Source organism: Lipomyces tetrasporus (assembly GCF_029532465.1).
Source record: "Lipomyces tetrasporus strain NRRL Y-64009 chromosome Unknown POJ06scaffold_3, whole genome shotgun sequence".
In the NCBI taxonomy this organism is placed as follows: domain Eukaryota; kingdom Fungi; phylum Ascomycota; class Lipomycetes; order Lipomycetales; family Lipomycetaceae; genus Lipomyces; species Lipomyces tetrasporus.
The window spans coordinates 701,593-714,494 of NW_026611598.1; the positions used below are offsets into that span (position 1 = coordinate 701,593).

Sequence of the window (12,902 nt, forward strand, 5' to 3'; positions counted from 1 at the left end):
TTTCGGGCGAACTCTATTTTCACTTGGACTCGGCTTATCAGAAGTTCAATCTGATCTTGTCGAATACTGGATCAGGCACGACGGCATAATATATCTCATAAATTAAAAGTAAACGCTGATTGATCGGCAGGAGATATGCGCAGCACCGAATTCACGTCGCGAACACGAGTGGCGCCGTTGCCTATTTTCTTAGGACGTGAGCAAACACTCAATGAAGTGGCAGTTCTCTGCAAGCCGCGGCGCCGACCTTCCGACCTTTATTCCACCCTGGCCACTATTTCAATAACTATTACTCGCCAGGTATTTCCAATGTCCGGTCTTTTCAACGGAACGAAGAAGCACGTTGCTACTTACACGGAGCCGGCGCCGACGGAGATATCGTCTATTCTCCAAGGCGGCTACCATCATCCGTTGCTCCGTCAATGGCAAAATGAGCGACAGCTCACCAAGGTATGGAATATAATTGCCCACATTTGCACTTGTCGAGAAATAACAGGCGGCATTAGTCATCTCTGATTTACCCATTGTTCATCACCGATAACGAAGATGAGGCGACCCCAATCGAATCGCTTCCGAAACAGAACAGGTGTGTTTCTCATGTCGAAGCCGTGTACAGTCTGTTAACAAGTCATAGATGGGGTGTGAAAAAGGTGGTTCCTTACGTCGAGTCTCTGGTCGCCAAGGGCTTGAAGGCGGTCATTCTCTTCGGTGTTCCTTTGGCTGAGGGCAGCAAAGATCTGTACGCCACTTCGGCCGACGATCCCAACGGTCCTGTTATTCTCACCATCAAAGCACTGAGAAAGGCCTGCCCGGATCTCTTCATCATCTGCGATGTTTGCATGTGCGAGTACACGAGCCATGGTCACTGTGGTATTCTGAGGGAGGACGGTTCGATCATTCGCGAAGAGAGCGTCCGCCGACTTGCCGCTATCGCTGTCAACTACGCTAAGGCTGGTGCGCACTGCGTCGCCCCATCCGATATGGTCGACGGTCGCGTTTTGGCTATCAAGCGAGGCCTGATTGATGCTGGTCTCGCCCACAATTGCATGCTCATGTCATATTCAGCCAAGTTCAGTGGCAACCTTTACGGTCCGTTCCGCGACGCCGCTGGCTCGGCTCCTAGCTTCGGCGATCGCAAGTGCTACCAACTCCCTCCCAGTGGACGAGGTCTCGCGCGACGTGCTATCATTCGAGACTTGGGAGAGGGCACTGATGCCATCATTGTCAAACCGTCGACTTTCTATCTCGACATTATATCCGACGCAAAGGAACTCGCAAAGGATGTTCCTATCTGCACGTACCAGGTTTCTGGGGAGTATGCCATGCTTCATGCCGCTGCCGAGAAAGGCGTTGTGGACTTAAAGACAATCGCTTTTGAGGCGGCCAACGGTTGCCTGCGGGCGGGCGCAACTCTTATCATTTCTTACTTCACGCCAGACTTCCTGGACTGGCTCGACGAGTTTTAAGCTGTGTATACAGCTGTGTATAGTACATATTTCAATGTAACAGCTCTTCGATTTCATTTAACTGCGGGCTTGGGGTGGTATTGGACAGTCTGGGCATGAATTGTCTTTTGTAGGATGATGTTTAATCAATCGTATCTAAATAGCATTTGAGCGTGTAGTAGTGAGTGTATCAAAATGTATCAATAATATACACAATATTTAGTACATGCAAAAGCTCGAATAGTATAGATTACAAAGTTACCCTATAAACATCCCGTATCTCCACCATGCCCAAACGTACAACTCTACCAAAATGCTTATACTATATTGATGCAAAGATGGCCCTACGCCAGTAATGGTTCTGCTCTATTTCTTGCTTTGGATGCTTGGCGTGCCGGCTCCTCCGCCTCTTCTTCTGGCTCGGCCTCCTCTTCTGCGGCCTCTGGCTGGGCTTGGGGCAACTCTGTTTCTGGCGCAGTTGGAATGGTTTTGACCAGCTGCAACATTCGTTAGCGTCGACAAATAATTATGTAGGAGGAAGGATACCTCTTCCCGCCGCATGGCTTCGAGTTCTTCTTCGATTTCGGCTTCCTCTGCGTTTGTGATAGAGTCGGCAAGCATCTGGCTGACTTCCTATAAGCAAAGTGAGCACCTGCACCAAGACCGTCTAACTGACTAAAACAGCAATACGGACATTTTGATATGCAATTCCGTCGGCGGACTCGTCAAGAAGCCTCTCAACCTTATCCATTGACATCTCCCGGTTAATTTCCTTCAGCACCTGACTTCCCTGTTGCAGTCCAAACAGCACATCCTTCTCTACCAACGCAAATTCTATACTTTGTGTCTGACTAGCCATCAGCAAGAGTCCGCCCATTCGCATTATACACATACTAATCGTTCCAGCGTTTCAAGTTGGCTATCCGTCTTCGACAGCAACTGCACTTTATATTTCCGTTTCCGTAATGCTAGAAGGGCACGTTCCTTGTCTCCCCTCTCCAGGCATTGCCGTGCTATTTCACGTTCCCGGTCGAGTATTACTTGTATCCGTCGCTGGTATTGTTGGAGTGTGTCCCTCTGAAGCTTCATGTCCAGGATTGCTCTGTCGTGCTTGGTGATTTTGCGGTTGGGCCGCGACGAGTAATTCCCCATGATAGTCGAAGACGTCGAGAGGAGCTGCCGCGTTACAAGCTAAATGGAAGAAACAATTACAATAAGCAACGTTCGACAAATTGATGCATCCGTTTGCAGGTTTAGCGTATGTGCTGCTAGGTGGTGATGACAACTTTTCTAGTCCTCGTGCGTGGAGAACGACGGCCACGAGCGCAGCGGCGAGCGCCGCGCGGCGCTCGTTGGGACAAAGCCCCGATATCGTGAGAAAAAATTGAAATCTAAACCTTCAAGCCTAGGCAAACATCACCGCCGCCGTGATTCGTCTACCGTCAGCTTCTGAGCCACTCTATGACCAATGGAAGGAATAAGGCGATAAACCATGGGACGTCGAATACGAAATTTAAACACTGGAGCCACAAGTGGTCCTCTACTTTCCACAGCGGCGATCGATAGTAGAGTGTACGCTCTCATCTCGAGCTACCTAGCTTCCAACGCCGAAACGAACCAACCGGCGTTATCCGTCCGTCAAGTGTCACCATCTGCGTTGCTGCAGGTCGTTCAAAGCTCGGATGCTGCGCTCCGGAGGCTTAAAAAGACTGTGGTTGAGAAGAGTATTGAAACTGTCCTGCGTCAGATCAGTCATGAAGAACGGGAAGCTGCTAATGTAGATGCAAACGAACACATTGAGTTGGATAGTGATTTTGATGGTGTTGACGAGTCGTATTTAATGGAAGTTAAGGTAAGCAGCTGTATCGCGAGGTTAGGTCTCGTTCTAACTGGATCAGGATACCAATTCGATGAATAAAGGTATCGTCGGTCTGTGGGATACGGGCAGTAACAAAAGTCAAACCACAGTCGAGATCCCTGATGATTCGGCGACTGGCAATGACCCAGTTCCGGCTACAGATACTTCGTCGATGAGCGTTGCACCGTCCGCTCCGCCCACGTCATCTACGACACCAAGGCTTATGGCCAGCCAGCAACGGGCGCAGGCATCGAAGAAACGCGACCGCGGCCAGGCAGGCGATGGAAGCACTAACAAGCGGCCAAAAGGCGGCTCGACAGGAGACAAAGAGGACCGTTCACCGCCTACAAATATCAGATTGTCGGACATTGGTGGTATGGATCATATTGTGGCCGAGATGCTGGAATTGGTTGGCATGCCAATCATGCATCCAGAAATTTATCTACACACTGGCATACACCCCCCTAGGTTAGTCAAACATATATATTGCTGCGAAGAGCTACTGTGTACTGACAATGGCACGGCAGAGGGGTACTCCTTCACGGACCACCTGGATGCGGTAAAACCATGCTCGCCAACGCTATCGCCGGGGAACTAGGTGTTCCGTTTATATCTCTTTCTGCGCCATCAATTGTCTCTGGTATGTCGGGAGAATCCGAAAAGCGAGTTCGCGAAATTTTCGAAGAAGCACGATCAATCGCGCCATGCCTGATATTTCTCGACGAGATTGACGCTATCACACCGAAGCGAGAGAGTGCGCAGCGAGAAATGGAGCGTCGGATAGTTGCACAGCTGTTGACCTGCATGGACGGTGAGGGCACTTGCCGGGTTTTTATTGCAATTTTCTAATTGCCTAGTAGATCTGTCGCTAGAAAAGACGGATGGTAGAGTGGTTATGATCATAGGCGCCACAAATCGGCCTGATTCGTTGGACCCGGCCCTACGGCGTGCTGGCAGATTCGACCGCGAAATCCAAATGAACGTTCCCGATGAGATTTCTAGAGAAAGCATTTTGCGCGTTTTGTCGCGGAAATTGCGGTTATCCGGAGATTTTGATTTCAAAGCGTTGGCGAGGATGACGTCCGGATATGTAGGTGCTGATTTGAACGCTCTGACGACGGCGGCAGGTATTGCGGCTATCAAGCGGATATTTAGGCAGCTGAAGCCGCTGAATCCACAGCTATCGCTCGAGTTTGAGTCTGGATCTACGGACGGGATTAAGCCCAAGGACGAGCTAATCGCCGATGAATCCACCAAACAAGCGTCCGGAGACGAGGATTACATGGACGTAGACGTTATCGATATTGTTGACGACGATGACGGCATTCCAGCACCTCAAAAGATGCAGCACAATCTAGACAAGAAAGAAAACAGTATAATACAGCAATTCATGAAAGATTTTCCTGATACGTTGACACCCGAACAGCTACAACCGCTATCAATCACTGTCGACGACTTCTTGACAGCGCTTCCTAGTGTCCAACCGTCAAGTAAACGTGAGGGGTTTGCTACGATCCCTGATGTCACCTGGGCCGATGTTGGTGCATTAGAACGGGTTAGGATAGAACTTCAGATGGCGATCGTGCAACCGATTCGACGGCCTGAATTGTATGCTCAGGTTGGAATCACGGCTCCTGCGGGTGTGTTGTTATGGGGTCCTCCTGGATGTGGTAAGACGCTGTTAGCGAAGGCTGTCGCGAATGAGAGTCGAGCCAATTTCATCTCAGTTCGAGGTCCGGAGCTGTTAAATAAGGTACATTAATTTATACGATATGTTATTGAGCAGTATGCTGACTAACGGAGTTTGTTGGTGAATCTGAGCGCGCTGTCCGCCAAGTTTTTCTACGAGCTCGAGCCTCTGTGCCGTGTGTTATCTTCTTTGACGAATTAGACGCATTAGTTCCCAAGCGGGACGACTCATTATCAGAATCATCCGCGCGAGTGGTCAACACCCTGCTCACGGAACTCGACGGGTTGAGCGATCGGAATGGCATCTACGTTATCGCAGCTACCAACAGACCGGATATTATTGACCCCGCAATGTTACGTCCTGGACGTCTAGATAAGCCTTTATTCGTCGAACTTCCAACCGCCGAAGAGCGAGCCGCGATCCTGCGGACAGTTGTTGGAAGTAATACCCCACTGGACGAAACTGTCAACTTGAACGATATTTCCGCAGACTCGCGGTGTCGGAATTTCAGCGGTGCAGATTTGGCCGCGTTAGTCCGCGAAGCTGCTGTGGGTGCCTTGCGGACAGCTGTGTTTGCGCTGAAGGATGACCATGGAGATATTGGAGAAAGTACAGCGGCGGTCGCGGCGACTCCAAAAGTTGTGGTGAAAGCCGAGAATTTTGAGAACGCATTCAAGAACGTGAAACCGAGTGTTTCTGATAAAGATCGGGCAAAATATGAACGCCTAGGTCGTGAATATGGATGGAGCAAGGAGTAATGGAATGTTTAAAGTCCAAATTTTGTTCTATTGTATAGTACGTCATTTTAAAGGAACTTAAATTAATTCCACGGTCTAAGAATTAGCTGGAATGTGGAAGATGACCACGGGGGTATTATATGCGACGATGACTGACGAAAGACGTAATGTGTACACGGCTACAACAAGCGCGAGTCAACAAAGCGACCTGAAAGTACGGATTACGAAGAAAGTCGCCTGCTGCTTATACTATTAACAATATAAGCAATGTCGTTATCTATATTCAGTAATAAACAACTACAGTATCCAAACGATACCGCTGATTCACTAACGCTCCAGCGACCGATTAATCCAAGCTTCAAGAATTACTATTCCCAATCATCTAGCTCTCTGTTGAACAGTTCTTTGTTACTAGTATTCCTTGCTTTTCTGATATCCTCTTCTCTGATCTTCTTAGTCTCCTTTTTTAAGCTCTTGAGAACCTCTTTCATTCTCGGATCATCATCTTCTGGTTCGATATCCTCGTCTTCGGGACTTCGCCCTGCTGATTGCCCTGCCGACCGGCCCCCGCGGGCACGCTCATATGCAGTAGCACCCAATGGATCGAGTGCAAGTCGCACGACCCTATTCTTCGAATAATGGACCGGCAATCCATGCGACAGAATCCTTCTCACGTGCGCCAATCTCAAATATGCCGCCCAAGAATCAATAGACAGAGTGAGTCCCTGTTCGAACCTCAAGGTCATGTGGATATTTGAATTTACGTTCGACGACAGAGACAAGACTGAGGAGTCCATACTCGGACGTTCGTAACCCATTGTATCCGGCTCGAGGTCGTCTTCCGCGTGACCGATTGCAGTCTTAACTGTTTCTAAAATGTCACGAAACATGGAATGCTGTGCGCGACGTGATGACTTTGCTAATCTCTTGGATGAGCTAGTCGAGAGCTGGGTAAGGAGGTATATTAACTGATCGTCGTCATAGTATAACTTTGGCTGGCTGGATGGTGTGCGTTTTGGCTGCGGGCGTTTGGGTTGTTGTGTCTCTTCGATGTCTTCATCGTCACTTTCAAACTTGTCATCTTCGCTTGACGGGGACGACAGAGACGGTACCGAACCGGCAGTCTGCACTGGCTCATCAACGTTATCTTCTTCCTCGGATGAGTCGACGAGATGGTAGTTTCCGATGTCCTCTACATATCGTTCGTAGAGCAGGGCGATCACCTGGCCAGATGCCATACGCACGGACACTTGTGACGATTCTAACTGATCGACCAAGGCGGGAACGGCACTAAAAACCATCAGCAATGCAATCCACACCAAATAAGTCGTCGTGGAACCAACCTCTGGGATATTTCCAGAGCGTCGTCCAAAGTAGAGGCAATAAATCCAAAGACTTGAATTGTCGCCGTCACAGCTTTCTCGTCATCTGCAGCCTGGATCGAACTTCCGTCACTCACGATGATGTCCAGAAGGAAATCCAAAATTTCGGTGGCCTCCTCTTCTCCTGCCACAGTCGAGAAGAAGACAACAGAACCAAGAGCGTAAAGACAGGCAACTTTTGTCGCCGCTTCATCTGAGCTGAAAATGAGGTTCTTCAAAATCGAGATGACACCAGTAAACCAAACCTCGTTCTCCGGGTCCGTAACGACTAAGAGCGACAGAACACGACAGGCAAGGATTGTTTCAATTCCTGACTTGCCGTTCTTCAGCGATCGTATTATACCGTCTTCAAAGTCTTTGTGCCGGTCCTCAACAATCCTCCACGCGTACTTCATGCTCAGTATCTTGGATATCCTGCTCAACGCATCCTCTCTACTCGAGAAACTTGTATTCTTGCGTTCGCCCGATATCACGTCTACGTGCTGACCCAGTTTTTCTCTCCAGTCAATGCCAGTGTCAGTATCTTTCTTCCTAGACCTGCTGGTACTTCGTCCACTACTCTCAGTATCTGTACCGTACGAATCGAGCGTATCACTTGAAGCCACGCTTGATTGCGATTAGCCACTCATACGTATTCTAACCAAGGGTAACTTTTCCTCACCTCCAGTCATCATCAGAGAACATCGAAATGTCATCATCAAGATTATCCTCATCATCGGTATTAAACCGAGAACTATTTCGTGAGCCTTTTGTAGGCGTCGTGTATCCGGATCCGCCGCGTTTCTTGCTACTCGAGGCGACAAGCCGCGAAGCTGCCATTCGTCGTAGCTCCGACATGCGTGCTTACCTAGAATAATCTCGCAAAACAATAATGATTAAGCCTCCTAAAGAAGGCGTCTGGTAACCCAGAAATGAACTTGCAAAAGAGGACCAATGACAGTGATTCCACTTTCTTGAGGGAACCGATTTTGAATCAGATGCTCATCACGCATGCGCGGCCAAACCCTATCTCCACATCGCTGACGTCATACATTTACAGGAGTAGCTAAATTAGCTTTAGCAAGTCACGATTGACGATCTCAGAAGCCTCCTAACGCAATAAATAATCTGCTTTGTGCTGGGATACATAATATGTGCTTATACGGCTAATACGGCTAAGTACATTCTATAATTATTGACTGTTAGGTTACTTCAACGGCCCTGTGCCAGAGAAGATGAGAGTGGAATTCTGCGACCGACACGTTACACCAAACATGCAGTGCCATTTATTACGGGGAACTTGCCATATTGTGCGTTCTGGCAATCAACCTGGCTGTCATATATCTGCATATACATAAGAATTGACGGAGTTTTCAACTGACCGCACACTCAGCTCAACAATTTGTATCGCCCTACATCAGAATGAGCCGTCTGTTCAGCTTTCTGACCTGTCCCGCAGGTGCCAGGGTACGCAACCGTCTCGTGTCCGCCTCAGAATGGTCTTTTCATAGCCGCTTTCTCTTTCGCCAATCAGCACGACGGCGATTGAGTCCTTCATTCAGCCACGACCATCACCGATCAAGCATTGCGTGCATGAGGTACAGTCATAATCTGCGAGGTTGCATTGTGACACCTCATTCACTTGGACCGAACCGGCTCGCCTTGACTTTCGGGAACGCATGGAATAGCTTTTGCAATGCTTGGTCAGCCGTTTTTGGTCGACTTGCGATCAAGCCAGCCGCGTGTGCTGTGCTTGTCATTGCCCTCGTATCTGGGTATTTCGGCTCGCCAGTCGCTAATCCAATTACGCATCCTATTGGAGACTATGAATAAACGGTCACAGCTTCATTGCTCTAATGGGCGGGGTTGTTGAATAATGATTACTTGTGATCTGTCTCCATGAGCGGTACTATTTGATAAGCAGAACCTCTTGACATATGAACGGCAACAAAAGTTAGCGACCTAAGGCTTAGTAGTTCTACAAATTCTTTACTATCCTCTTAGTTTATTCTAGAAACTCTTGAAATTTCACTGTACAAATGGACACAAGAAGATGAAAAGCCATTTCAGTTAGAGTACACGAAAGATGAATAAAATGTGGTCTGACAGTAGTGATAAGTGGTTCCATGCAAGGTAGATAGTAGACCAAATGTTCTGTGTGTGGCTGCATTCGATGATTATTCGAGTTTGCCAGTCGATCGATACATGAGGCTTCTTGGCAAATTATTTGGTCCTACGTTGTTAATGCTCGGCATTCGATTGCATGGTCTGGGCCTTCGAGGACAGGTTATTTCTTCATGTAACAATTTTTTTCAATATCGTGCTTTTTGTTACGTCTCGCGTCGAAATCCCGCAAATCGTGCAGAGCCGGTCGAGCTCAGCATTTATATCGTTCGTCAGAACTGTGGTGTTATCAGAAATAATCAGAACACAGCCGCCAGCAGATCATTGGCCAATACCATCTTCCACCACTCAGACCTCCGAAACGCACTATCTTGCTGATGAGTAGTTGTTGGACTTCTCCGACTCTGAAGTCGGAAATCCAACCACTTTTTGTAGCAACACATGTGAGCGTGTCTCTACAATAAAAAGACCCAATGACTTCGGTATATGTAAATATTGGTTCTCCAGAAAATCCCAGGCTTCCAGCCAATTCATAGCTTGTACTTTGCGTTTGCCTTAGCAGAATCAGCTTACAATTGGCGTCCTTTTGTCGTTCTTGCGGCTTTTGGCCGCTGTACTGGCAGACAAACACAAAATCCAGCGCCTTCTAAGTCTGAAGCGACATCCTGCATCGAGAGATTGGCACTATTTTGTGAGAATTTTAGAATAATTTGTATTCATATGTAAATGCAATATTAAAATCCAGCTCTAACTCCCGACCATATTGAGCTGAACGTCGCAAGGGTGACACCGTAAGCCGACCGGCTATCAATCTTCTGCGACCCGGTCGACAGGCGAGACAGAGAACGCTTTGCCAAAACTAAGAGCCGTCGGTTGTCGGCGATGAAGCAGTGTCTAACGACACATTCATACTCACTTTCCTACAAATTCCTCAGGTTCAAATATCGACCTCAACATCCTGATACCGTCAAACACGGTCTCATTTGTAGTCAGGGCCCTTGCGCTCCTGGCTTCTCTAACAGCAGCGCACGATCACGATGTCGAGAACCAGCAAAGCTGCCAAGATTCTGCACATGAAATCCATATGCAACGAGTTGCAGTTGTTAGATCATATGAGAACTGACGCATTGATTGTAAAGCGATTCCTCAACTCTTAAATGTTGTCAGTTAACCAATCAAGACTAGTAAATCGAGACAAACTACCTCTGTGCTAGATGATGCGAATGGTCAACCAAGTTGACGCGCACTCCAACCACCGCAAGGCAATTAATCGACTTGACAGACATCTGCCTGTGGTTGGCGATAACCGTCTTCAATATCGGTTTGAACCAGTCGATCTGACGCGCCTGCGTCGTCCAGCGGAAGACTTCGAGCTTCACTACATTATTCTTCGGGACGTCGGGGGTGTTGAAGTCCTTTAGGATGACTGACGATAATCCGTACTCGCTGACTTTTGTACAGGCAACGTCGAGAAGGCGAAGGTTATCGAGCATCTTGAATGCGTCCATTGTGGCGTCGGTGACGGTATCATTGCAGCCAACCCTCAGTTCCTCTAAATTCGGAAACATGTGCACAAGCAATTCCGCACTATCAAACATCTGAGGGTCTTCCTCAAATCCGTACCGCTCGTAGTACTTTGCAAAATCGGATGCCGAAGGCAATTTGGCAGAAAAGTCAATAGTTTGGCAGCCATGCAGGTTGAGCGTCCTGAGTTTTATGCCATCGCAGCGGGCCAGACTGTCGAATATTTTCTCAAACGGTCGCGCGCTTCTGACGACACTTATACTGCGCAGGTTCTTGTACTCGTCCGCTTCCTCCTGCAGGAAATATCCGTCACCTTCGTTATCGAGAACATCGTCGTAATAACGGATTCCCCGGAACGTCTCGCAGTTGCGGATGCACAGCGATTCGCAAAAGTCCATGTTTATGACCTCGCAGCTGGCCGGAACCAGCGGCACGGCGCGCATTTTCGAAGAACTGAGATCAAGCACGCGCAATTTCGGCGTGAGTTCCCGCAAATTCAGTCTCAGACTGATCCTGTTTCGGCTCAGCATGTCGTCAGTTATGCGCCTCGAGTTGACGTTGACGCAGTAGAATTCTTCCAACTCGGGAAGTAACTGGAGCAGTCGCTGTAGACTGCGCGGCGAGATGATGCTTGCCTTTAGTTTCTGCACGTACGGGAAACCTGACGACGAAGGAGCAGGCCCGCCCAGTCTAAGAACCTTGAGCTGATTCTGCGGCCCGTATTGGATTGTGTCGTTGAGATATATCACGTCATCGGACGATCGCACAATATCCTCTACGGCATAGCAATCCAATACTCGTAGCCGGGGTAACTTTCCGTCTGCCAGCAACTGCATCAGTTCCGGCGAATTCTCAATTCGTACGCGCAACTCCTCCAGCTGGGGCAGCACTGACCAAGACGCTGCAAACCGACTCCGTTCGGCAAAAACCGAGGTGCAGCAATCAAACCTGAACGCCCGCACTCCCGCCAGGTCACGCTGCTGCAGTTGCTTGCTCTCGGATCCATTCCGCGTCGCAGTTTTGCCAAACATGACCAGCTCCGCGCAAGCGTTCGCGTCCACGTAAGCGACATTGCCGAGGGCAACACTCGTAATCCAGCCTCTGCCTTGCGTCAACAAGCCGTGCAGCTTGTTCGCCGTGATTGGCCATTTGCAATTTTCGAGGCTTATGTCAGTGACGTCGGGTAGGGACTTGTAAAGTACTGAGCACCAGGCTCGACTGACCCGTAGTAGCTGCAGCCGCTGTGGAAGCGGGATTTGGTCGAGAATTTTGAGAACAAGCTCGCGGGGTAGCCGATAGACTGGGTCAACCCGAGACGGGGTCGAGTCGCTGTCTTCTTGGAAGTTAGACCTACGCATGGCCCACAAGACTGCTGCTTCGTATGAATGCATGAGGACCTGGCAATGTTAGATTTGCTTTCAATCTGACAAGCAGATACTCACCGGATACATGTTATGGTCAGAGTCAACAACTTTCATGCCATCCAAGTAGACAAGTGTGGCGCTATTATAATCCTGTTGCGATTGATAAAAGTTGCCCGCCGTCACGTATCCCTGCGGACGTGAGCATGCGAATATGGTGACGGGAAACTCGCATTCTTACCATTGGACTCTCGGGATAGCTGTATATCATTTCCATAGCATCTCGCAGCGCAAATTGTATAGCTCCGATCTTCATAGCCGCTACATATCGTTTATACAGGCAATCAAGTACGTCAATTGTGCCCGGCGTGCATGCGACAAGGTCAAGCGCCTGTACACAACCAATTAATGAGCTACTCCATACGCCGGGCAGCAACTCCAAATCAGTACGATACCTTTGAATATGCGCCGTACGCGCTCTCAAAACATTGGCGCTTGGTCAAATCGTCGCCGAGTTCGACGTAGTCTGGACCGCTGTCGCCATTGCCAGTTTCGCGGTCCCAGGCTACCGATTCGAAGATGACGGCGTATCGGCGGTCGCCATATATTGTATTGTCCATTCTAAAGACCGCAGCATATATTTAGGTATGTCAAATATAGCAAACATTAAATTGGCCCGAATCCGGATGTCTACGTTATCGCTATCATCCGAAGGCGCCTGCCTATTATTCGCGCTGCCGCTCCAGAGTCTGAAGTTCCCCTGGAAAGCTGGGCAGGATAGGGCCTACAGGCCCGCCGAGAC

General features: G+C 48.9%; 5 protein-coding genes across 5 annotated transcripts; 2 read left to right on the top strand and 3 right to left on the bottom strand.

Annotated features, from left to right (window-relative positions):
• The first annotated feature begins 78 nt into the window (after window positions 1-78).
• POJ06DRAFT_248193 (uncharacterized protein) lies at window positions 79-1,658 on the top strand. The gene is made up of 3 exons (XM_056187003.1): window positions 79-450; window positions 507-586; window positions 635-1,658. Exons 1-3 carry the CDS (start codon window positions 136-138, stop codon window positions 1,464-1,466), a joined length of 1,227 nt encoding a protein of 408 aa, XP_056045349.1. The 5' UTR covers window positions 79-135; the 3' UTR covers window positions 1,467-1,658.
• POJ06DRAFT_248196 (Snf7-domain-containing protein) lies at window positions 1,659-2,791 on the bottom strand. Its single transcript, XM_056187004.1, has 4 exons — window positions 2,340-2,791; window positions 2,140-2,292; window positions 1,992-2,078; window positions 1,659-1,942 (listed from the first exon to the last, which is right to left on the bottom strand). Exons 1-4 carry the CDS (start codon window positions 2,595-2,597, stop codon window positions 1,790-1,792), a joined length of 651 nt encoding a protein of 216 aa, XP_056045350.1. The 5' UTR covers window positions 2,598-2,791; the 3' UTR covers window positions 1,659-1,789.
• Window positions 2,792-2,854: 63 nt separating this feature from the next.
• POJ06DRAFT_73008 (P-loop containing nucleoside triphosphate hydrolase protein) lies at window positions 2,855-5,925 on the top strand. Its single transcript, XM_056191473.1, has 5 exons — window positions 2,855-3,297; window positions 3,344-3,771; window positions 3,831-4,114; window positions 4,164-5,056; window positions 5,107-5,925. Exons 1-5 carry the CDS (start codon window positions 2,938-2,940, stop codon window positions 5,749-5,751), a joined length of 2,610 nt encoding a protein of 869 aa, XP_056045351.1. The 5' UTR covers window positions 2,855-2,937; the 3' UTR covers window positions 5,752-5,925.
• Window positions 5,925-8,075, bottom strand: POJ06DRAFT_73018 (interferon-related developmental regulator-domain-containing protein). The gene is made up of 3 exons (XM_056191474.1): window positions 7,774-8,075; window positions 7,074-7,718; window positions 5,925-7,020 (listed from the first exon to the last, which is right to left on the bottom strand). The coding sequence occupies exons 1-3, from the start codon at window positions 7,947-7,949 to the stop codon at window positions 6,099-6,101; spliced, it is 1,743 nt and encodes a 580-aa protein (XP_056045352.1). The 5' UTR covers window positions 7,950-8,075; the 3' UTR covers window positions 5,925-6,098.
• A 1,822-nt stretch (window positions 8,076-9,897) lies between these two features.
• POJ06DRAFT_299839 (uncharacterized protein) lies at window positions 9,898-12,825 on the bottom strand. Its single transcript, XM_056190697.1, has 5 exons — window positions 12,556-12,825; window positions 12,342-12,491; window positions 12,182-12,292; window positions 10,419-12,136; window positions 9,898-10,367 (listed from the first exon to the last, which is right to left on the bottom strand). Exons 1-5 carry the CDS (start codon window positions 12,718-12,720, stop codon window positions 10,319-10,321), a joined length of 2,193 nt encoding a protein of 730 aa, XP_056045353.1. The 5' UTR covers window positions 12,721-12,825; the 3' UTR covers window positions 9,898-10,318.
• Window positions 12,826-12,902: the final 77 nt, after the last annotated feature.

Coding starts and splice junctions, on each gene's coding strand:
- POJ06DRAFT_73018 (XM_056191474.1), bottom strand. CDS start 7,949: ATGTCGGAGCTACGACGAATGGCAGCTTCGCGGCTTGTCGCCTCGAGT. Junction 7,719..7,773: donor TTCTCTGATGATGACTGGAG/GTGAGGAAAAGT, acceptor ATCGCAATCAAG/CGTGGCTTCAAGTGATACGC. Junction 7,021..7,073: donor GCTCTGGAAATATCCCAGAG/GTTGGTTCCACG, acceptor GATGGTTTTTAG/TGCCGTTCCCGCCTTGGTCG.
- POJ06DRAFT_248196 (XM_056187004.1), bottom strand. CDS start 2,597: ATGGGGAATTACTCGTCGCGGCCCAACCGCAAAATCACCAAGCACGAC. Junction 2,293..2,339: donor TTGAAACGCTGGAACGATTA/GTATGTGTATAA, acceptor ATGGCTAGTCAG/ACACAAAGTATAGAATTTGC. Junction 2,079..2,139: donor ACGGAATTGCATATCAAAAT/GTCCGTATTGCT, acceptor CTTTGCTTATAG/GAAGTCAGCCAGATGCTTGC.
- POJ06DRAFT_299839 (XM_056190697.1), bottom strand. CDS start 12,720: ATGGACAATACAATATATGGCGACCGCCGATACGCCGTCATCTTCGAA. Junction 12,137..12,181: donor CTGACCATAACATGTATCCG/GTGAGTATCTGC, acceptor TAACATTGCCAG/GTCCTCATGCATTCATACGA. Junction 10,368..10,418: donor TCGCATCATCTAGCACAGAG/GTAGTTTGTCTC, acceptor ACAACATTTAAG/AGTTGAGGAATCGCTTTACA.
- POJ06DRAFT_73008 (XM_056191473.1), top strand. CDS start 2,938: ATGGGACGTCGAATACGAAATTTAAACACTGGAGCCACAAGTGGTCCT. Junction 4,115..4,163: donor GCTGTTGACCTGCATGGACG/GTGAGGGCACTT, acceptor ATTGCCTAGTAG/ATCTGTCGCTAGAAAAGACG. Junction 5,057..5,106: donor GTCCGGAGCTGTTAAATAAG/GTACATTAATTT, acceptor TGACTAACGGAG/TTTGTTGGTGAATCTGAGCG.
- POJ06DRAFT_248193 (XM_056187003.1), top strand. CDS start 136: ATGCGCAGCACCGAATTCACGTCGCGAACACGAGTGGCGCCGTTGCCT. Junction 451..506: donor ATGAGCGACAGCTCACCAAG/GTATGGAATATA, acceptor AGGCGGCATTAG/TCATCTCTGATTTACCCATT. Junction 587..634: donor TCGCTTCCGAAACAGAACAG/GTGTGTTTCTCA, acceptor AACAAGTCATAG/ATGGGGTGTGAAAAAGGTGG.